This window comes from Molossus molossus, unplaced genomic scaffold (genome assembly GCF_014108415.1).
Source record: "Molossus molossus isolate mMolMol1 unplaced genomic scaffold, mMolMol1.p scaffold_m16_p_10, whole genome shotgun sequence".
NCBI lineage: Eukaryota > Metazoa > Chordata > Mammalia > Chiroptera > Molossidae > Molossus > Molossus molossus.
In genome coordinates, this window is record NW_023425345.1 from 53,211,803 (window position 1) to 53,237,371 (window position 25,569).

Here is a 25,569-nt window from a genome sequence, read left to right on the forward strand (position 1 = left end):
GATAAATACCCTACCATCATTGGACTAAAAATACATATAAAATAGAAAAAGTCAAAATTTAAAATAAATGCTTTTTAAATAGTAACTGTTGTTTGTGATGGCTAAAATCTATGGATGTGTACCTAATGTCAAAATATTTACTGGATATGTATATATATATTTTTTTGCCAAATTGATGGATTAATTAGATTTTATAAATTTGAAATTAATATAACATAATTAAGCGAGTCATCTTTAACTGGGACTTGAAGGTGAGCAGGATTGATCTAGACAAAGAAGGCAACAAAAATGCATTTCAGTTCAGCCAGTGTGGCTCAGTGGTTGAGTGTCAACCCATGCACCAAGAGGTCGCCCGCCGGTTCGATTTCTCATCAGGACGCATGCCCAGGTTGTGGGCCCAATCCCCAGTGGGGGGCATGCAGGAGGCAGCCAACCGATGTTCTCTCTCATTGATGTTTTTGTCTCTCTCTCCCTCTCACTTCCTCTCTCTCTAAAATCAATAAAGGAAAAAAAAAAAAAATACATTCCAGGTGGAAATGAAGTCATGGAGTGTATTAGTTTCCTGGGGCTGCTGTAACAGATTACCATAAACTGAGTGGCTTAAAACAACAGTAATTCATCCTCTCATAGTTTTGGAGGCTATAAGTTCAAAATCAAGGTGTCAGTAGGGCCGCATTCCCTCTGAAGGCTTTATCTAGTAAAGAACGTTTGCCACTTCCAGCTTCTGGTGGTTGCTGGGATTCCTTGGTGTTCTTAGCTGGTCACAGTATAACTACAATCTCTGCCTCCCTCTTCACATTGCCTTTTCCCCGGTGTGTTTCTGGGTCCCAGATCTCCCTCTTCTTAGAAGAACACCAGTCATTGGATTTAAGGTCCTTGTTAATGTGGTATGACTTCATCTTAACTTGATTACTTCTGCAAAGACTTATTTACAAATAAGGTTAAATTCACAGACACGAATTTGAGGGGAGGAAGGGGAGACATGATTCATCCCAGTACATGGAAATAGAGAAGTGTCAGGTCATAAAGCTACTCCTTTCCTAGACTTTGTAGCTCAGATTTTACATTAAAGACAGAGCACAACACAAAGCAAGACGCAATATGATCAGATTGGCGTTTAGAATTCTCTCTTGGACAGTAAGGTTGAGAATCAGTAATCAGGGAAAAAAGACCAATAGCAAGACCACAGGTTAGGCTATTAAAGTGGGAGTTAGGGAGAAGAAATTTTCAAGAATGATTCTAAATTTCTGTGGAGAGTGGTGTCATTCCATGGCTAAGTAATAAAAAAGAGCTGATTTGTGGTTAGGTTGACTGAGGACAGCATGATGCGTTTCATGGTATATTACTTTTTACTTAATTTTGATATTATATAATTTTTCAAAGTCAAATCATATCTAGAGAGTATAAATCTTACACACACACACACACACACACACACGCACACACGCACACACAGCCCACCCACCTCCATCTCACTTCCCCAAGAGTCTCAGTTTTTCTAGCCATTACTTTTTTTATTTTCTCTCTTATTTAAACTTAACCTTTGTTTATATTATATGGGAATGTTAGCTCTCTTATTCTCTCCCTTACTTTCTCTTCCCATTCTTCCACTACAATGATCTCAAAATCACATTCATTGTTGCCATTAGTATGATTATGTAAGTAATTTCCACAACTCATCCAAGTAAGAGTTTCTTATGATAGTATTTTCTTTTGTTGTACAGCTTTCTGTTTTTCTATGATTTTATTAATTGCCTAATATATTAATTTGCTTACTTATTTTTAAAACTATGGGAAGTCTTCCACCCACTCCAAGAGTTTGGCAAAATTCCATAATTTCAATTCAATTATGGTCAGTGGTCAAGCAGATAATTCATCATTCTTATTTTTGTTTTCTCTGAATCATCCCTTTTTCCTCTGCCTTCTACCAGTGATCTGTACCAGCTTCTTTATGAGCTTCTTTCATTGTTTCAGCTGTTGCTATGGAATTTACTTCTACTATTACCTTGAAAATTCAGGAGAGAAGAGTGATCAAGTACCCTAAAGAAGAAGACGCATAAAACCCAGAGCACAGATAACTATTAAACTTTGAGTAAAGGTGGAACACCTATTTTAAACTAAAAGCTAAAGGTGAAGAATCTGTGTACATGAGGTTAGATTTCCACATGGTGGTAAGGGAGATCAGGAAGCTGAAGGTCTATCCATTTAGGAGCTTCTGTTTCTATTGGGATATTGGAGAAAAATGTATCTGTTCTGTGGGTATGGCAGGGTTGGTCTGGATCCTGGAGGAGAGTAATAAAGGGTTTAGGAATGAGTGATCAAGGAATCTGGATAATACGTGAAAAACAACAACATCTCCTCAATTTCTGGCTCTTTTTGCAAAGTAGCCCCCCACATTATCAGGAAACCACACCAGGCCCATGAGGCTCACTTCTGCAGCCGACCTTTGCCAACATCATGTCTAAAGGTAGATTATAGACCAACTAATTCATTCCCATGTGATCTTTTAGGAAGGTACAATGAGCTCTGAATTACTTATGAATTAGATGGTTGAAATATTATTAATGCAATGGTTTTACTGCATTTGCACTGATATTCAATTTTTCTTGCTAGAGTTATGTGTTCACTGAGTTCTTTAAATTATTATTTTTTAGAATATATGCAACTAGGGAAAATTGGAAATAATTAATTTCCAAAGTCAAATGATCAATTTATTTGCATATAAGATTCAAATTTACCAATTTTTCTCCTCTTTTAACCATTGAGTTACACTTATATGTGAAAATGAGAATCCTTATCTGAAGATTACCTTGTAATTTTGAACTGTAGACACCATTTCACCAATTGTATTGTATGCAACTCTACCCCAAATTATACTTATCTTTATTGTGTAGTGAATGAACTTATCTGCCACATATTTTCTGAGAATGCCAGTTCTGCAGTAGGCAGTTTCGAAATGTACTTACTACATTCTCAGAGAAAGAAAGCTCTTGGTTAGCCCAAGATCTAGGAAGAATTCTAACAGGTACAGTAGGGAAACTCACAAGAAATCTTACATTCCTTCCATGAAAAGAAAGACATTAATATTTCCTTCAGGAATGCAATGGTTTTTATGTCTCACCATTTTATTTGAATAACATTGAACTACCCGAGAATCTGATTTGAATGTTTTTATTATTTTAATCGTAGGCCATGGCACAGAAGGAAGATATGGAAGAAAGGATCACAACCCTTGAGAAGCGTTATCTCAGTGCTCAGAGAGAATCTACCTCCATACATGACATGAATGATAAATTAGAAAATGAGTTAGCAAATAAAGAGGCCATCCTACGGCAGGTTCAGTATCTCTATGTTGGTTTTGTTCTGGCCCATGTGGATGTTCTCATCATTCTCACAAAATATGGAGTAAATAAAATATATTCTTTCTTGGCAGTTGATCATTCTCTAAATTTTAGAATGGAGTGAACTAAAAGATGTGGTTTTCAGTGTGTCACTTAGAAGTGTGTCTTAATAATAATAAAAGTAACGACTAATATTTACTTTGGATCTAGACATGAACCAGAAACTGCCCTAGACAGTTTACATGTATTTCCTCACTTAAATCTAACCACCACCCGTGAAGCAAGCACATTTATTATATGGAAGACAGTAAGGTTCAGAGACCTGAACACTTTCCCAAGGTCATACATCTGACAGTTGCCAGAGTCTATAATGGAAGCCGAAATCTATTCCACTCTAGAGCAGGAGTTGGCAAACTATGGCCCATGTACCAAAACTATGGCTCTGGTTTTGTAAATAAAGTTTTATTGAAACAGAGTCATACCTTTTTATTTAATTATTGTCTATGACTGTTTTTGTGCTACCACAGTTCAAATTTTTAGAACAGAAACTATATGATACATTAAGCGTAAAATAGTTACCATCTAGCTCTTCCCAGAAAATGTTTGCCAACCCCATCTTTAGAGCCTGCACTCTTAACCATTATGATACATTACCGTCCCTCTCCAGCTAATGCTATGCTTTTCAGTATTTTGCTATCATGGTACATCTGAAGTGTTAGTACTGAGTTGTATTCCATTTGTCCAAGTATATGTCCCCTATTAACTTCTTTTATTTTTGCTGCCATTGGTAAGAGCGTTTCTGTTTCTTTTAATGTGTTGGATTTAATTAAGAAATGTGAATAAGTAACAGTAAAACCTGTGGACAACAATCTTTTTCATGGTAGGTGTGGCAGGAATTGCTGATTTGAGGTCTGAGATAATGGCTGAAGTCCAAACCCCTAGTGACTGCTGTTTGCTATCCTCACTGTGGCCCTTTACGTGTCTCTTTCTCTATCCCTATTTCAGATGGAAGAGAAGAACAGACAGTTACAAGAGCGCCTTGAGCTGGCTGAACAAAAGTTGCAACAGACTATGAGAAAAGCCGAGACCTTACCTGAAGTAGAGGCTGAACTGGCTCAGAGAATTGCAGCCCTGACAAAGGTATTGCAATAAAACAATTGAACAACCTAGATGTACTTCTAGAAATGACCAGTAACCCAAATGGAATCCATAAGATTTTCTTTAGGCTTTATGAAAATTAAGTCCATTTAATCTTTATTACATTGGTTTCTTATTTAGGTGAATTTTTCATATTTTGCATATTTATGCTGGCATGAATGATTAATATATGACTGTGATGATTCCCTTGCCTATTTAAACATTGAAAAAACAAACAAAATTTCATGTCCTTATATTAATATTTCATGGTAATATTTGCACATAAGAATAATCACTTGATATAAACGTACAATGTTGATATTTAATATGTATATAAATGAGACATAATTTAATAGGCTTAACATAAATTAGTATTAGAAATATAGGAACTATCATAAGCAATTGATTCCTTTGTGACTACAGCATGAAAAAAATTTGTTAGAAGTTGGAAGTTTGATTTGTAGAAGACTAAAGTCTCCAGCAATTAAATAGACCATGCTTTCAGTAGATGCAATTTCTGCTGAACCAACTAAAATTCATAGTAGTCTGAAGAACATTCAATACTATCTGCCATGTTATAGCCATTAGATTCTGCAATTATCTACATATTTTATAATTTTACAATCATTATAATATTTTAAAAAATGACTGTTACCTTTCACAGTCAAATGGAAATGGCGTTGCTTCAAAGTATATAGGCAAGTCTCTAGAATAAAAGTCCAGATTTTTACTAAAAGCATGTTTGACTTTCAATATCCACTCAAAATGTACATATATTTTAGATGTTCACACAGCCATTATTCTGTGCTAAGTTCTCCACTCCACTGCAGGAAGTGGGAAAGATAGGTAGGTGAACTGCAAGGTACAAATTCTGGCATTAGGGATTATTCGAAGCAATTGATGTGGCAATATAAAAGCAGGCATAGACATTTGCTTTCCTGAAAAAGTAAGTATTTAAAGAATAGTAAAATGATGCCTATTAATTAAAATAGGGAAGTAGTTAATAGGGTAGTAAAAAGGCAGACATTGGCAATGTATTGCAGGGTTAGAAAGTATTGGTTTAGTTGGTTATGTATACAGTATTGGAGTAACGAGCTGAATTAAACATTAGTCTGATTAGAGTAATGTTACAATCAGGATCCTTCTGTAATCACATATCATGCCATAAATACCTCTGGCAATTCTACAAGTGTATTTTTTTAAAGATAAAAGTAAATTTGTTATTTAATTAAGAAAAAAATTCTAAAGTATACAAAATTGTGCAAATGTAATAGTATTCTATTTTTTTCTTGTGAAGATATTTTAAATTATTATAATCTAGATTAAGATATGTATACTTAGTCTTTTTATTCTTTGAACATGAAAAACTTTTATAAAGAGTTATTTTATTGAATTGAATTATTTTACAGGTAGTTAAGTGGCTAAATAATAAAAATAACTTTTGTAAAATTTTAGTGTGAAATAATCATTAATATTATCCTGAGTAAAATATAAGAAAGTTTAGAATCTCTTCCAAACAAACACGATTTAAAATTCAGCAAATGATTGTCCCAAATTAACCTCTGATAGACTGAAATAAACAACACATAATTTAAAATATAATACTTTACTTGTAAGACTTTAAATATTCATGAGAATTCTTAATTTAGAATACACACACACATATATTTTTTGTTTGTTTGTTTATGTACCCCTAGCCACTAGGGCCAAGCAGGAACCAAACCCGGGACTCTGGTCCACAGGCCGACGCTCCAATTGCTGAGCTAAACTAGCCAGAGCTAGGATATATATTTTTTAAAACGTGAAATAGGTATCTCACCTTTTTTTGCCTTTTGTTTTATCCTCTTGAGCTCTTATTTTGATACATATATTTACTTGTGTACCCCAAGTGATTTCCTCAGTTTGCTCCTACCTAATAAAATATTGCTGAAATTTCATTTGTTCTGGACCTTTTTGATTTCTTCTTTTTTCAGTAGAGTTTTATTTTTCTTTTTAAGCTTAAAAGCTAGAGTTTACTCTGCTTCTTCTTACGATTTCTGTTCTGGCAGGCTCTATCTCAGCCACGTTTCTCTGTGTGTGTGTGTGTGTGTGTGTGTTTAGATAGATAGGTAAATCTCATTTAAGATTTTTAGAACGTCAGAAGAATGACTATGGATAAACTAAAAATGTGGCTTTTGTAATTATATACATAATTAACTAATCAAGGTTTTGTGTTCCCAATCTTATGATTTATGATGTTTGCTTCTTTAATTATAATGCATATTCCTTCAGCAAGGACATAATTTGTCTTAAATTCCATAATGTATTTTATTTATTTTTAGTACCCAAAAAAGATGAGCAATAACATAATTTAAACATGACAGAATTCTTGTTCATTCTCTGAAGTGACTATTCACAATGTTTTGGTGTCTTTTCAGTAGTTAAGATGGAAACAGGTAGAAAGTTTAAGACCTACTGAACTTGGCTTGTATTTTTGGAGATACGGTTTTAGAAATTGAAATGTTCATGTCTTGACAACCTTGAATCAGTCACCTGATTAATTTTCACACCACTGTCTGTTAAATTATACTTTTGAGAGATTACAGATCCCTTTATGAATTTAGGTTATATAATTTTTTTAATTTATTTTTTTATTAATTAATTTTTGTTACAGATGTTTCTCCTTTTCCCCCCACTGATTCCCCCCTCCCCCTCCCCCCTACCCTTTCCCCAGTTTGTTGTCCATGTCCACTGTTCATGCCAAACAGAGAAAGACAAGTTTCATATGATCTCACTTATTTGTGGAATATAGGCTATATAATTTCAACATTTCGACCCATTTACTATATTCTTAATTCAATTCTAAGTTTTAAATGCTCTTTTAAAATAACTTTATGGCATTTGGGGACTATGACAGCTTTTTGTGTTGCTTCTGCTTGGAAATTTGGGGAGAAAATTTGTTATTTCTTCATAATTTTTTCTATTTATGAAATAAGAATATCAGAAGGAAAATAAAAAGCAGTAAATGTTGAACTGTAACTTGCATAAGCACTCCAGTCAAATGTTAAATGTTATTTGATAGATTAAATTGGAATTGGTTGCATAAAATAGTACATATGCATGTGAACCAATATGTGAATAGGTCACTATTTCTTTTCAGGTACTGCATGACATATTTATATATAGTTTTATATTTGCATACAGTAAGTTTTACAGTTTTAGAATGAACTTATAAAATGTAATAAAATATGCTCTAGAGTTAAAATTTGTCATCCTGACATATATACTGTTGATGCTATAATTACTTAACTTGTAATTATCATGAAAATGTTGATGTAACTTTACATGTAACCTGTGTATAGCATACCAATCCAATTCAGCTATCAGCAATGTCACATGTGTTAAAAAGTCTGCGTCTGTGGTAGCCTAACAGTCACCTCTAAGACATGTAACTAACCTTGGCACTGGGACACTTAAGTTCACAAAGGCAAGATGCTGCCTATACATTTTAGGGCATGATTTTGTTTCCCTAGCAACAAATCAATGCAGAAACTATTCTGGAGTGGTCACTAGTGTCATTCAGGAGAGTTCACAAGTCATTTTTCTTGTCCTCACAGCATTATTGTCACCTCGATAATTTGAGGACTTTTAATAATATTCATTTGAAACTTCGAATTAAGACTTTATCTGAGAACATACAGCCATAAGATGACTCAGAGACCACAGGTCATTTGGGAAGTTTCTGCTGTTGCCGAGGAAACGCAGTCCTGCTTGAATGGAAGAGCACTACTAATAATTACCCAGTGGCTTAGCTTTTCTCTGATTTCTACAGAGTTGGGTTTATGATCAACTTTATTCCAAATTTATTTCACCTGAGCCATTGCCTTTGCATATTCCTCAACATTGAGATACATTGTTTCCATTATTCTTAAGTAATATGATAAACAGCCAAACTAAAATACAAAACTTTTAACAGTCTATCAGAGACATGTTCTAGTGTTTGGTTTCTCATAATTCCAGTTATTACATGAGTCTCTCAGAGTTGCTTTAATTCATTCTGTAGTCTGTCACCGCCAGCCATCACTAACCTCCCATACCTTAGGTTGGTAGCCTTTTATTTGAACATACCATTGTTTTTCAATTATAACCATCAACTGCATCATGTTCACCAGATACCGGTGTAGATCTTTCCACATAAAGTTCTGTCTATTAAAGTATTAAATTTGCCGTCACACTTTTCTTTTAAGCATTCTGTGCTATGTTCTGTTCAGTGTCAGTGTCTTTAGTTCTGATTTTTCAATTTTGTCCTTCTCCTTTCCTTGACTTGTTAGTCTGATCCAACCTCTTCTACCTCATCTGATGATTATCAATATGTTATGGAAGCTAAACTACAAGAAATGATCTCCATACGTAGGAAGGTAGTCCTACTGGACTTTACTTTCTATTGCTAAATAGAATCCATCTAAGTTTTTCTTTTCATTTATAAAAATTATGTTACTTTTATTTATTGATAATCGACCATCTGTGCAGTTCAGTGCTTCAGGAGCTTAAGATTGGACAATGGCAGGTTTGTGTTCAAACCATGCACAGTCTGCATGTTACATTTGGCTGATTTCATTGCTCATAAATAACTCCAATGTTTTGCTGATGCTTGGATGTAACAGGCCTTTGTAGCTGACACATTTCAAGCAATGCTGTTCAGCTGCCTGTTTAAAGAAAATTTATTTTTTGAAAACTACATTTGCGGTTGGTAGTAGCTTGCTTTACATTTTATTTCAGTTTATTTAGAGGAAAAGTGTTCATCAAATCTTACATGTCAGGTGCATTCTTCATATTTCTTAATAGGCTGAAGAGAGACATGGGAATATTGAAGAACGGATGAGACATCTAGAAGGTCAACTTGAAGAGAAAAATCAAGAACTTCAAAGAGTATGTACACCAAGAATTTCTCCCTCAATTATCTGTTCACAGATTTATGTTCTACATATGAGAAATGGATGTCTTTCTTGATTATGCATTATATTTAAAATGTTATGAATATGCCTTGTGCATTAAAAAGTTTCTAGCAATTTAATCAAAATAAGCATCCAATTTTAAAGCGGAATAAATGTAAAACAAACTTAAATACTTTTTAAATGGTTTTTATGTCAAATGTATTATATTTTTTTCTTGCACGTAAGGCTAGGCAAAGAGAGAAAATGAACGAGGAGCACAACAAGAGATTATCCGACACTGTGGACAGACTTCTCACGGAGTCCAATGAACGTTTACAGTTACACCTAAAGGAAAGGATGGCGGCCCTAGAAGAGAAGGTAAAATAACAGAAGTTAAATCACAGGAACATTTAACAGTGTTCTTATGATCATGTTTGTTTTATACCTGCTGTAACCATTACATTGGTCAACCGAGTCATTCACTTTCCTTATTAAGTAAAAAAAAAAAGCCTGATATTCTTAGAAGTGAATGAACAGTTTCTATAAAAATGTGTAGAATCAATTTTTAAATGAATAAAATATTCTTTATAGTATATAAATCTTGCATATTAACATGATCATATGAAACAAATATATGAAAATAAGCTGTACTTTTGTGATAAAAATATTTCATTTATTCTTTGCCTGGCATGCAACAAAAATAATGATTCAGAGAAAAATGAATATGTGGGGTGTACAGGAGGCTTGTTTTGAACTATTCAAATGTTTTAAGTAACTGAGCAATACCACTGGTCTAAAACTCAAATTGTGAGTGAGTATATATCACCAATAATGACACTCCTACTACATACTTTAGGCATGCAATGTTTTTAGCTGCATTGTTTTAAAAAAGTACTTCTGTACATTCTGCAATTTCATTCACACTTACATGTGTCTCACTGATAGTTGGTAGCTACCAACTAACAAGAGTTATGTGAGCTGGTTTCCAATTCCAAGGTATAAACAAAAGGAGGGGCTAAAACCTCGTTGCACAAATCATTTTCAAAATTTAGGCTAAATGCCAGTCACTACTTAAGCTAGAAATTTTTCCCTGCCCCATACAATAAACCAAAATAGAAAAAAAAGTTAAATTATTTTGATTAATATACCCATTAAGAAATCATAAGGCATGACTTCTTTCTATTCAACTCCAAGTGCATGGCTGCCATGCCAATCACTACATTCTTAATTTAATTTTACTCTGTAAACTTGAAAACAATGCATTGTTTTAGTTTTTAAATTGATTTTTAGAGACAGTGGAAGGGAGTGGGGCGCAAGAGAGAAACATTGATATGAGAGAGGCATTTCAACTGGTTGCCTCCCAAATGTGCCCTGACTGGGGCTGGGAATTGAACCTGCAATCCAGGTACATGCCCTTGACTGGGAGTCAAACGCCTGACCCTTTGGTGCGAGAGCCAACACTATAAGCACTGAGCAATACCAGCCAGGGCAAAAATACATTATTTAAATCATGTTTTGTAGTACTATAAGAAAATTATAAAGCTTTTACAACAATAATACTTTTATGACAAGGATTTTAAAAAAAATATTTATGATGCAACTTATTTTCACGTCATGATGTGTAACATTTGTTCTTTAATCACTAAAGTTATATTTGTATTTCTCTAAAATTGAACTATCATAGAAATCGTTAATTCTATGTTTGAACTAGAAGTCCAGAAATTGAACTTTTAAAAATATGTTCTTATCATTTCTTCCTTTTTCAGATAATAATAATCATTTCATCTGAATTATTTGTCAATAATACCTCTGGTTAATATAAAACTTTTCTTATTTGAAAAGTAACCTAATTATTTAACATTTTAAAAGGCTGAGAGGAGGCAAACAGAGATATAAAGATAATATTCAGTCTACCTGTCAATTCAAATGTTACAAAATAACATATCTCATTTAAATAATATATTTCTCAAAATGTTAAAGTGTCATGTTTAAAGATTCCATTGAAACTTGGTTTCTGTGGAAATCAATACATAGATGCATCATGGAAGAAATCATTGAAGATTCTTGAGTGATAAAAATAATCTTCATATTTAATTATTTTCTGTTTAGTTTATTAAATATTTCTCTTTTTTTCTCTTCTGTAGAATGTTTTAATTCAGGAATCAGAAACTTTCAGAAAGAATTTGGAAGAATCTCTACATGATAAGGTATTATGGAACACATTTTGCCCATTTGTCTATTTCACATTGGTAAATATTTTATAAAATAAATTTAAATACAAATAATTTTAGAACATTTTCTTTTTGAAACAATTTTAACTTTTATGTTATACATACAAAGAGTTTACTTTTTAGGGAGAACTTGATGAATTTTTATAAATTAAACACATTAGAAATCAACACTCTAGAAGCCCCCCTTTTGTTAATATATAATCACTACACTTATACTAAAAGCTAATCACCATCCTGACTTCTTACAGAAAAATATAATTGGTTTTGACTTGTTTGTGCTTGATATAAATGGAGTAAAAATGTATGTACTAATTTGTGTCTAGTTTGATATATCAGTTTAGCAGAAATCTATTAAATACCTATTATGCATAAGAATTGTATTAAGTTATATATTTTCAAACATGATCCTAGTTCCAAAGTAGCTGAAAAATCTAACTGAGAAGAGAGAACACACATTTGACAAAGCAAATGAGTTGAAAATTAGCAGATGCAAAGTGTTGAATGAGTAAAATAGATAATAAGAACTACAGGTAGAAACGACCACCATACATTATTGCTATTAAGAAGTTTTCAGGGAAATGAATCTTTACTAAAATTTTAAGAAAAAGTAAGACTGTGTTGCAAGCCTTTCAAATACAGTGCATGTAACATGATTGCAGGTGCTTTGTGGGGGAGGGTGTGATTAATGAGTTTGATATCTTAAATAATAATCAGCATAATAGTTCAGTTTGAATTGGTTACCCCTGTTGTAAGTTATGTGGTAGAAGAGGAAGAGCAGGACCAGATTATGAAATGTTAAAAGCTGTGATCGCTGATATATCTTTGTCCTCTTTTGTTCTAATGCTTTTTAGCAATTTTGTCTTAATTTCATTTTGTTTGGCATGGGCAAATGAAATAGTATAAAATTACTAACTTACAGAGTGATCTATAAATGTGTGTTGAACAAAAGATGGAAGGAATAGACAAAGAGAAGGGAGAAAGAGTAAAGACTAAGAGAAGGAAAGGACAAAGTATGGCATATAAAAGGTATTTGAAAAGACAAAAGAATAAAGATAAGAGTGAACAATTAAAATAAATAAGTAAAAAGAAATTAAACAAATAAATACAGTCATACCAAAATATTCCTTTTAAAATGTCTGTTCTAACAACAATCCAAGTGATGACAGAGCCTATAAAAAACAAACCAGAAAAAAGAAAATTATACATTCAATCCTATTGAATACTATGCATTATGATGTTAATTTCAATGAAAACTTTTTGGCATACACAGTCTCCCAAAAGATATATATACTAATATAATATGGTGCCTAGAAGATAACATCAGATTCTCTTTGAAGTAGTTCAGAATGTCTACATGGAGGGTGGACAGGACACTTCTTCAGGCTTTTGAAGGCAGATATGTTCTTATATAGAGAAGGGAGAACCAAAGACAGAGCCTATGCAATAGCACAGTGAAAAAAAATAAAGGTGGTTGATTGGTTGTATCATCAGAAGTTTGCTGAGACTGGGATATGTGTAAAAAGAACTAGGTTTTGACCAGATTGTAAATTCTGGATTTAATTCTGTTGTGCAATGTTATGGTATCCAAAACTCTGTGTGTTCCTGGCAAGATCCCCAGAACCCACTCCCCCACCACCAACCTACCCTTGTAGCATCAACAATCTGCCCAAGCTACCAGCAGTACTAATCATTCCATGCTTCACATCCTTGTTCATGTCAGTTGCCAGAAGGAAGCAAATCCCAGGTCATACTTCATTCCTCAATATCATCTCTTGCAGCTAAACATATTTCCTAATCTAAACATATTTCCTGTAACTTCTAAAATTTCCACTCAATTGTCTATACTGCATTCTACTTGAAATCCTCTGTATACTCAACCTCTTCTCTCAATGTTTCTCTTCTTCATCTTGATCTCTAAAATTTGAAATTCGAAGGACTGTCCTTGGATTTCTTCTCTGTGTTTAGTCCCTGGTGAACTCATCTGATCTCATGGGTTTAAATGCCATCTATAATTGAGTATTTCCAAATTTAGATCTCCTACTGAGTTCTCTATCCTGAGGAAGTTCATGTATTCAAGAGCCCACTTTATATCTCTATTTGGACACCTAGGTATCTCAAATTTAACAGGTCAATTCCTCCCAAACACCACCACCACCTAACCTGACCACCACCACTAGCAGTTTTCTCAGTAACTCACAACTTCTTTCTTTTGGTTACTCAGGTTAAAAGCCTTGGAGTTATTCTTAACCCCTCTCATCTTATACTCCACCTTCAGTCCAATAGCAAATTCTTGTTAATTCTATCTTCAAAATGTACCCAAGTTCCAGCCATTCTCTTTCTAGTACATTGTCGTCCAAGCCACAGTTCTCTTGCCTCTATTTTTGAAAGAACACAAATAACTTTATTTCTTCCCTTCTTCCTAATCCCATTCAACAGTTCATTTTATAGCCATTAGAACAAGCATGCCACTTCTCAACTCAGAAACCCTCTAGTCATTTCCCAGCTCACTCAGAGTAAAACCACAGCTTTAAAATGGTCTGCCAGCCTTTTAGGACTACGCTTCTAAAACCCTGCAATCATACTTTTCTCTCTCTTTTTAAAATTTCATTAAATTTTATTTTTTTTATCACTGTGTCTCTACTCTATGCCCTCTTCCACTTCCACTCCCCCCACCCCACAATCACCACTCTGTTGTCAAGGTCCATGAGGAAATCCATCCCTTATCTGCCTTTGCTGCTAACCTCTCCAACCCAGCATCACTGGCCTCCTTGCCCTCTAGCTCGCCAAATATACTCCCACTAAGGGGCATTTGCATTTGCTGTTCCTTCTCTCTGCCATGCCTTTTCCTAAAATATTCCAGTTTTTGTAACTCCCTCCCTCTCTTCAGGTCTTTACACAAATATCACTTAATTCAAGAGTCCTTCCACAATTCTCCTATTTTCTCCTTTCTATCAGCAACCTTAGACCATATTTGTTTATTGTGTTTTCTACCAAATTGTAAATTACAGGAAAGCAGAAAATCTGTTAGTTCATTACTATATCTTAGGTGCCTAGCACACAAGAGGTGCTTAATGCATATTTGTGGTCATAGCAAATGAATGAATTAAAAAATACAATAAGAAACTGTTGAATATTTTTAGGGAAAGGATTGATCTGATCATACATATATTTTTTTAACAATGTTGACAGATTTGACAGAAGAGTATGTGGAGAAAAGATTGAAGGGAGCATCACCTCTGTGGATGCTGGTAAAATAATTCAGGAAAGAAGTAAAAAGGGTGGTAGTAAGAATAAAAAGGGCAGATAAGAGAAACTTTACAAAGATCACATTGACAAAAAAATAGTGTGCTGAGAAAAGAAGTAAGAATGAAATAAAATGTCAAGCATAGGCCACTTGGAGAGGGAAAAACAGCAATAGAAAATCCAGCAGGACATGTTTACACATTCATAATATTATAAAAATTATAATTATGAAAACAAAAGTAAACGCTTCCATGAGCATTTAAGGGCTATAAGACAGCCCTTATCTTCATAAATGTGTAGACTGAAACTGACAATGCCAATCTGAGAAAATTATCAGTCACATAAATAATTGTACTATTATCAAACTAATAATTTTATCTCATATTAGATGATGACTTTTCCTCATCCTGTGAATTCAGTCTTCTTTCTCCTTCACCCATGTGTCCTTCAACCCTTACAGAATAATCGAAATCCTTCACTTACTGCATAAATGAGACCTTTGCTTTAGTTTTTAAACTGGCTATGATTTCTACTCCACATTTTTACGTGATGTATACATAGTTGGTCATGACCTTAGTGTTCCCATATTTTTTATTTTTATTCATTTTTTCTTTATTGATTTTAGAGAGAGAGAAAGGGAGAGGGAGAGAAAGGTAGAAACATCAATGAGAAAGAACATTGAATGGCCGCCTCCTGCATGCTCCGCACTGGGCATCAGACCCACAACCTGGGCCTGTGCCCTGACCAGGAATTGACCAGTGACCTCTTGGTGCATAGGTTAATGCTCAACCAGTGAGTTACACCGGTATTTTTTTTTTTTTTAATTTAGGATTAATGAATTCCAGGATTTTTATTTTTTTCTATTATTCACATTTTCATTATAAGGGGGGGAAACACGGATGCTTTACTTTCATGACTAATAATCTTTAATGAAATTATATCCATTAGTTTTTCATTTTTAAAAAGCCACTAAACTTGGTATCTTGGTTTATCATAATTGAGTGTCGGTATTATTGGGTTTTGCATATCATTTTATAACAATTCTTTGATTTTTAGGAAAGATTAGCAGAAGAAATTGAAAAGCTGAGATCTGAACTTGACCAATTGAAAATGAGAACTGGCTCTTTAATTGAACCCACAATATCAAGGTAACATTAAATTAAAAGCTTATCTCCAGTTGATTAAAAATCAGTATGAATTTCCTTATGGTTAATATCTCCTCAAATAAAGTTAACAAGTACCTCCTATTGCTCAGCCATCATTGCCCTATTTTGACTCCTCACCAATTTAGTTTCAACACTCAAAAATAATTCTCTAATTCAGAAGTCCTTTCGCAGATATGCAATAAAAATCGAAATCACTACCTTTCATATTCTGCATTTAATTGCACAGATAAAATATGTAAAAAGGATCTTAAATGAAGAAATAGAACTGTGTAGTAGGAAATTACATCAGCCCTTTTCTCTACATGCAAAAATGTTTGCAATGCTTAATGTTATTAAGGAAACCTCATCGATTATGGTCACTCTTGTCCAAAGGACTTATAGCTATGTTGGTAAAGTAATTGCAAATAAAGAGGAAAAGAGAAATTATACTTGTTAAAAAATTCAAATAAATGTAGCCATACTCATCTACTTTGACTCAATACCTCATCTTTAAAAAAAGAAGCAATGAGACAGTTGTTTCTCTCTCAAGATAGACTTCAATAATTCACATATAATTATCTTTTTTGCTTAAGCCTTATATTCAAATTCAATAAGAAACCCTAAAAGGACTCCTCATTTGATCATTTATTTATTAAGTAATACAATGATATTAGGTAATTAAAACTTCTGACCACCACAAATTTCTAGAAGTTCATTTTTCATGGTCTTATGCTTATATTAAGAATATTACCTTCACAAGGGCTAGAACTTTTTGTCTTTTTAATTACTATAAATTCAGCACCTTACAAAAACTGGCATGTAGTGTTCTCTCAATAGATATTGTTGAATTAATAAATATTTGATAAAGTATTTTTCAGATGCTCAGATTAAAAATCCAAATCTAAAAAAAAAAAAACAATTCTGAAGGAGCTTGTATTTTTCAGTATGAGTACTGATAAAACATTCAATATTATGAGTATTTCTCTCTTCTGATGAGCATAAGAAACACATTTCTACAGCCATAAATACATCTAAATTTTTAAAAATAGGTAGGTTTTTAATTTAGAAAATCATGTTTATTTAAAAAATTACTCTGACATATATCTGAACTGAAAATGTTAATTCAAGTCCATGTGTTCACATGGTGATGATGATGATCATGATGATGGAGAAGGAGAAAAAGAGCTAATACAATATCAAAGGAGTAAATACATAGAATAAACATTATTAAGTTAACAAATTAAATATATTTTAATAGGACCAATGGCTATTTTGTGGTCTTTTTGACCTTTAGTCTCAGAAATGCAGAGTTCTGGGCATGCTGTCTAAAAGTTCATAGCAACAGTGAGTCATCATGGGCCACCTAAGAGTGTGACATTTGTCCACAATAACTGAATTGCACACAGCACAATTTCTCTGATGCATCAGAATGCAGTAGAAACAACACAACACCAAGTGTAATAAACCTGACATTCATAGGTATTAGACATACAATTACTAGCTGTTTGATTTTGGAAAACCCATTTTCTTAATACGATTCTAATTTTGTATATATTTTACATGAATTATGTATACAATACTATTTTCCTAACTATCTCACAAGCTTACTTTGCAGATAAAATAAGTAAGCAAAAGGATGTTGTAAACAGTAAATCACACCAGAAGTATAAAGTAGTATCGGAATTATTAAGCTAAACTGATGGAATTTATAGTAAGTTACAGGATAACTGAATTTATGTTAAATGACAATGATTTGTTGAACATCCATGCTTTTGAATGCACATAGTTAAGAAAGATACAATAGAAAAAATAGTGCATGAGAACTTCATCAACTTGTTTCTGACCTTCCAGTTGGGGAGGTAGGAAGAGATGAGCTAAAGTTGGCGATTATCAGAAACTAATATCCTTTACTATTATCTCATCTGAGAAGGAAGTAAAATAAGTTTGAGTGGCTGATTTGGCTGAACTATGAACAAAAGGTAGGATGTGGATAATTGAAAAGTACAATGGAGGACATTCCAGAAGCAGAGGGATGGATTGCAAGCTTACTCTAAGAAAATTCATATTTGGTGTATCTATGGATGTTCTTCCGTGAGATTATGTGCAAGTGTCACAGGAGATTCAGGAGGGAAAACCACATGATGGCTCCTTGTCTAAATGAATCGGTGATTTTGCATACACTTGTAACTTAGATCTCCTCATGCTTCTCAAAATAATGCAAAATGATTAAAAAGTTAAATGTATAGAAATATTACCTTTGATTTCAATTGTTAGAGAACTAGCTCACAAAGTTGAATGAAAGAATAAAGGATAAAGTATAAGCAATGGGGTCTTCTACAATTGCTCTTGGCCCAGGTCTTTTGTTATTTCAAGATCATTTAAGAACTTTCCACTTGCCAGACACTATAACATTAGAGACACAACGGTGATTTTGAGGAAGAGGTCGTGTTCCAGATGTAAAATAGAGGGATAAGAGTTTGAGGACTATTTTAATGGAAGGGGTGTGAGGAGCTGGAATAGTATATGACAATGGGACTTTTAAACAGACTTCAAGAATGCTACCCATGTAAATGGGCAGGGACTGTTTTCAAGGGCTCAGAAGTGAAACAGTGTGAGTTATTGAAGGAGTTGAAAGTCAGTACAGCCAGATGGAGAAATGCAGAGAGTAAGTAGAGGGAAGCTGGAAAGTTGAAAGGGCCTTCATTGTAGGGAGCCTTTTAAGGACACTGCAGATCTTTAAGCAGATTGTCAATGGGACCAGATCTATGTTTTGTTTCATGTTTTTTGTTTGTTTGTTTGTTTTTATATAAATGACCTAGAGTTGAGAGATAAAACAGAAAAACAATGTTCTTCTGATGATAGGTTGTCATTTTAGAAAACCCACTCAGATGACCAAAGAAACATTGCCTGAAGTAGCCACAGACAAAAGGAACCTAGAATACTCTGAGCTAGTTTGGAATGTATTACAATCAATTTCATTCATTATCTTAAATACCAGATATTTAAGTACTCACCAACTTCTTGAACATACAAGGGTGACGAAAGTATATTTGTTTTCATGAAATTTATATCCTCTGTCAAAAATAATTGTACCATTTATAACCATGGCCTTGTTGGTTAGTTTTTATATATGATTAATCCACAGTGAAGACAAGTTTGTGTGACTAAGTCTCGTCACTGCTATGAAAACAATTGCCGCCCTCTATCCCGGGGAGGATTCCTTAGTTCATTTTTTTTAATGTCCTATTTGGTAAAACAAGGACTTTAGGTCAGTGTCTTCTGTTGTAAACACTCAGACTTCATCTACCCTCTTTTGTTTAATCTAGCCAAATATTTGGAAATGCTTCATTTGCAAAGAGAACTAAGGGCAAAAACATAGATCAGCAGGAGCCCTGAGTTCAAAAGTAAACAGAGCTTTAAGTGTATTTGCTACTTATAATAAATTATTTTGTAGGACAGCGTATTGCCACTGTTATCATTATTATTGTAGTAATAAACTGAATTTGCTGTAAATCTCTATATAAATAATGTTCCTGGAGAAACTTTTACTACACTTTAATTTCAGTGTACTTTATTATCATGCTTATTGAAGAACAGTGTGACAATATCTTTCAATTGGAATGTTCTGTTTCATCTGTAAGTAGATTTTAGAATCAGATGCGCTTATGAAAAAATTTTCTTTTTTTTTATCAATGTCTTATTAAAAGCTAAGAAATTATTTTGATAGTATATCCTGTATTATTTTAAAAATACCTTTAACCTTGGGTCAACCTTATTTTAAGCATTTTGTTGATTTTCTAAGTTGAAAAACAGAATTCTGGGAAAACAAAAGTTTATGCTTTTTTCTTCTGTTAGATTAATGAGGAATGTTTAAAGCAAATACAGTAACAAATAACATGCCTTGGGATATCTACTAACCAGCTCAAACTAAATAGAATTGCCAGAATTTAAGCCTTTGAAGCTTGGTTGTCAATCTTAACATGTTTTGTTGTGCTACTGTATTTGAAAATAATAATTCATGAGCAGTAAGGTTTTTTATATTCTAAAAAGAGAAGGTACACAAGACCAGGAAAGAACCTGAACCTGGGATTTCTGACATAAACCCCTGAAGAGACCTCAGAGGGTCATTACAATTGAATAGTTTTCTTTCTCGAAGTTTCTTTCCTTGAGGGTTAATGCTTTATTGCCAGTTAAGCAGTGGGTAATAATTTGCTGCTAAGTTTAATTTTGGAGACTGGCTCTATTTCATATTTTTCCTTTTTTCCAGGACTCATCTTGACACCTCCGCAGAGTTGCGCTATTCAGTGGGATCCCTCGTGGACAGCCAGTCTGACTACAGAACAACTAAAGTGATACGGAGACCAAGGAGGGGCCGCATGGGTGTGCGAAGAGACGAGCCAAAGGTTAAATGTTTTATTTCAAGTCTCTGATGGGTTTAAGTAAATACACTATTCCATTTTCGATAGAATTACAATACCGAGAAGATTCAAAATTTTAAGTGTGACATATTTTAAAAATTATAACTAAAATACCTGGCCGGTGTAGCTCAGTGGATTGAGCATCGTCCCAGGGACTGAGAGGTCTTGGTTCCATTCCTGGTCAGGGCACATGCCTGGGTTGCAAGCCCATCCCCAGTAGGGGGCGTGAGGAGGCAGCTAATCGATGTTTCTCTCTCACATCAGTATTTATATATCGCTCTCCCTTTCTCTCTAAAAAAATCAATAAAAACATAGTTTAAAAAAACTATAACTAACATAAAGCTGCTACTATATGCCAGAAGTTCAACTAAGCATTTCTCATGTATTTATCCATATAACCTTGTGAATTGGGTACTATTTTTATGCTAATTTCAGATATGAAAATATTGACGCTCAGAAATTTTAAGTGTTCAACTACCCAGCCAGCAAAGTACTAATAGAATAAAAACGTGAGCCTATGTTTGTGTCATTTCAAATTCCGTGCTTTTATCCACTATGTTATTTTGCCAAACAAATGTATTTTTGCTTTGCTTGGGCACCTAAGCAATGGCATTCATAGCGTTGATGGAAATTAATTCATTATTTTATTTTTAATCATTACTTTAAAAGCACTTTGAGGAAAATGTACACAGACCATTGAAGGTGTTTGTAGAGAACTGTCCATGATCAACTGCAGTATCAGACTTTCATTCACTCAATAACTTAGACTTTGTAAGCTATGCATGTTCAATATGTATGCCATTGTATTTTGTAGAAAATACAGTTCCTTGGTACCCTAAGCATAGTTTGTTCTCCCAACCACTTGTATGTGTACAGAATACTATATAACCTATTTGTCTTTATTTGAACAAACTCTTTCTTTCTTTTTTTTTTCTTTTAACCCTTTAGTTTTTAATTGGCACCTATGTGATGTGCCACGTACAAATTAATTCCCTACAGTAGTCATTCAGTAGCTGTTGAATGGATAGATAAATGAACACATGAAGAATACATTAAGTTCACCTCAGTTCTTTTCTTATTTTTTAATGAAAAATAAATTAGTGCTACTTTGTACCAAAACAATTTTTAACACATAAGCTAATTAAGGTTTTCAAATATTAAATAAATACTCAAGGCAATATCATGTGATTCCCCCCCCAAAAAATTATTTACATCATCACAAAAATGAAAAATTTGTTTTTAAAAAATAGCAGAGAACTCTAGGAACTCCCTTTTACTCTGAAACCTCTCATACTTTGAGATTACAGCTTGAAACACACTGGTCTATTGGTTATCAAGACTTGCATTCAAATGAAGTTTTATTGTACCAGTTAAAACATATCCATGTAAATTAGTATACCTTGGGCTTAAAAAAATCAACTGGGCATTTACATGACTGGACCAGTGGAAATGAAATGAAATTACATTGTAATATTTTAAAATAACACTTAATTAGAATTTATGTAAATGACTGTTGGAGAGAGAATTCTTGTATAATTTGTTGTGTGACAATATTCATAGTCCCAGTCTATAATACAAAAGTGTATATAAGACTAATTATCTACAAGAAATGAGAATGTTTGAGTACAAGTTGATAGAAAGGGTTACTTTGTAAACAAGGAGAAATGTTGCACATACAAATGCTTTGAAGTAATTGTTACCTATATCTGAGATTAAGCTAGAAATCATGGAGAAGTTTTTAATTCATTGTTTTTATTTCAATTGAAATCTTGATATTTATGCTTACAATACCTCCCATTGCATAAAATGCCAAGGAACTATTTTATTGAACCAGTACATTAAAATGTTAATAATCAGTTTAGCTTTTGCCAAATAATCTATAAAAGCATGTGTGCTTTTTTTGTTGTTTTTCAGAATATTGCTTTGAAAATGAACAATATGATAAATGCTATAATTGTTCCTTTATTGTTCAGGTAAAATCTCTTGGGGATCATGAGTGGAATAGAACTCAACAAATTGGAGTCCTAAGCAGCCACCCTTTTGAAAGTGACACAGAAATATCTGATATTGATGATGATGACAGAGAAACAATTTTTAGCTCAATGGATCTTCTCTCTCCAAGTGGCCATTCTGATGCCCAGACTCTAGCTATGATGCTTCAGGAACAATTAGATGCCATCAACAAAGAAATCAGGTGAGTTCCATTATTACTCATGGTTTCAAGGAATTAGAAGACCTTGACACTAACAACAGGGTCATCAGATCAGAAGCATTGGCATCACTTAGGAGGGTGTTGGAACTGCAGAATTTCATACCTCACCTCACACCTACTGATTCAGAATGTGCATTTTCACAAGAGTCCCTGAATATCTGTATATGTCCTATACAGAATGAGGGTAGCTTTTGGAAGGAACATACATGAAACATACAGACATGATATGAGAGGAATAAGAAAGAATGGGGTAAAGATAAAATCTTCAATGGATTTTAAAGCACTTTTTAAATTGAAATTTACTATTTAGATGGTGTTTGTGGTGATAAGACACATTCTTAAGGCATATTTAATACTGCAGTAAAGGTACTAAATAGCGTGCAGATTATTGTGCAACCAGCCTCTTAAAAGTATTTAGACATTGAAATGAAATGAACTATGACTAAATTATTCAAAGTAGATCTGAAAAAGGGTCTATCACTACACAGTATCTAGATAATAGATGATTTCAAAAAAGTAGATAACATTATAGAATAGAAATTGTACAGCTTAACATTTCAAATATTGAGTAATGTTTCCACTATGGTAACTTAAATTTTAACATATGTATTTTATTGCATTCCAATGAGATCTATGGCCTTTTTCTGTCATTAATTTGACTAACCCCAGGGAAGAACCCTACTGTGTCAGGTGGGTTTGTTTTCTTTCAAATGTCAGGAAACTATTTTTAACTTGCTTTTCAACTGATGAGCAATTTTTACTATTTTGAACAATGCCTTTATTTGTTCTTTCTGACTCTAGCTTTAATCTGATGACCTTGTACTTTGATTCAAATTTATCTGGCTCTCCACTGTTTTCACCATATTGCACATTGTAATAGTTTCTCATCTGGATGACAGTAATAGTTTTATCTGACTTCTTTGTACTGTTTGGATTCCCAAGCTAGTCCAAACTGACACTGCAGCCACAGCAGACTTTTTAAAACCCAAATGTACTTATGTACTTTTCCATTTAAAGCCCTTCAATTTCTCTTAAGCTAAGAATCAGAATCCTTTGATGGCCTGCAATGCCCACTTACTTGAACATTCTCCAGTCCATGTTCCCATTATATGTGACTTCCAGTTCTTTGAACGTTCCACGTTGTCCCCTTTGTTGTAGCTGTTTCTTTCTTCTCAAGCATTCTCCTCAATCCACACTGTTCTGCCCTAACTCTCCGCCTGCTGTACACTTACTCACCATGAACAGGTCCGCCATCACTTTTTCTGTCCTTCAATTTAGTTTTCTACCCCTTTAGTTCTCTGTCTTCACTAGATTATAAGTTATATGAGAGCCAAGAAGTATATATGGTTTTGCTCACTGTTTTATTTTCAGAACTTAGTGCTTTGCTCGATAAATAGAAAGTGCTTCATAAATATTTGATTACTGTAAATAGAAAAGTATATAAAACATGAATTCCAAATGAATAACACTTCCTGATACTGTGCAGCTAATGGTTAAACTCACTAAATGGACTGGAAATCAAATATACACCGTTGTGAAATTTGTTTTCACGAAAAAACAAATACACACACCCTCAATAACAACCTAAGTCCCTCCAGGAACACTTAGCCTTCTTGCACTGGGGTAGTAATTTTCAATAACAGTCTTGACCTAGACTAATTAAATTGATACCCAAATAATAAATTCAAACTATTATCTTTCAATATGTTATATACTACTGACCCCCTTACTGTAGATTGTGGATGATTGTAAGAAATTAAGAAATACATAAGATTTGAGTACATAACAACATTTAAAAGAAATAGGCATCTTGATATAAACTGTGCTAATATGCTAACATTAATCAGTATTTATCTCTGATTAAGATATTTTTATTTCACAAATTAATTTAATTATTGCACAAAATTATTTTTTTTAAAAAAATCCCTCTTCTCTGGCTTCTTGAAGTTCATTGATTCTCTTAAAGGGAGAGATCAAATTACTTAAAACTCATTTGTTGCTGCAACATTCATTAATCTATTCATCTATAGTTAGCTACTATTAGCCCAATTTACTTTCGTAGTTTTATTTATTCTTTCAGCCTTCTCTATGATTCCTATGAGAATCCCTCCCCAACACTCTGCAACATTCTAAAAGGAATATATTTTGTTATTTTCTTTGTTTTCCATATTTACATCAGGATTCAAAAGATCAATGGATTGTCATTTATTTTTTTCCAAATAAATTGAAAACATTGAATTTCTTGTTTGATTAAACTTTGATTTACCTCTTACTCAACTGTTCCTCTAGGTTTGATTGACTCTCCTTTACAACGAATCAAATACTAGAGTTAGTAACTACAAGTTCTTTGTACAACAGAACCACATTACTAGATTTTCTGCAGTTATTTTCCAGCAATCATTTTAAGTGTACAAAAAATTCTAATATTTTTTTGAAGAGAAAGTTTTTCCATTGGCATGTGTTTAAAACGTTAATGATGCTATACTTTGATACCTGATAAAGCTTTTCTTTAGATTTCTGATCTTTGGCTCAAGATAAAACACACCCATGAAAATAAACTTCAAAGTAACAGAATTTAAATTCTTTGTGCAAGTAAAAAATTATAATTAAGATTAAATGTGCTTCTCAATATTTTTATTGACTATATTTTTTAGAGCAGTTCAGGATTTACAGCAAATTTAATTGAGGAAAAATACAGAGATTTTCCCAAATATCCCCTGACCCCATACATGCATGTCTTCCCCATAACCAACATCCTCCACCACAGTAGTGTGTTTGTTACAACTGATGAACCTAGACTGACATATATTCACCCAAAGTTCATAGTGTACATTATGGTTTAGTCCTGCTGTTGTGCATTCTATACATTTGGAAGAATGTATAATGACATCTATCAATATAGTATCAAATAAAGTACAGTCATCCCTCG

General features: G+C 33.4%; 1 protein-coding gene across 8 annotated transcripts in view; it reads left to right on the top strand.

Moving 5' to 3' along the window:
• Positions 1–25,569, top strand: part of PPFIA2 (PTPRF interacting protein alpha 2) — a 437,224-nt gene that overhangs the window by 330,744 nt on the left and 80,911 nt on the right. For all 8 annotated transcript variants that reach the window (XM_036251326.1, XM_036251328.1, XM_036251327.1 and 5 more), the window contains 8 exons: positions 3,190–3,336; positions 4,347–4,481; positions 9,303–9,386; positions 9,638–9,769; positions 11,536–11,598; positions 15,922–16,013; positions 20,278–20,413; positions 22,402–22,622. In XM_036251326.1, the coding sequence (XP_036107219.1) occupies positions 3,190–3,336; positions 4,347–4,481; positions 9,303–9,386; positions 9,638–9,769; positions 11,536–11,598; positions 15,922–16,013; positions 20,278–20,413; positions 22,402–22,622 (1,010 nt within the window). The remainder of the gene's footprint in view (positions 1–3,189; positions 3,337–4,346; positions 4,482–9,302; positions 9,387–9,637; positions 9,770–11,535; positions 11,599–15,921; positions 16,014–20,277; positions 20,414–22,401; positions 22,623–25,569) is intronic.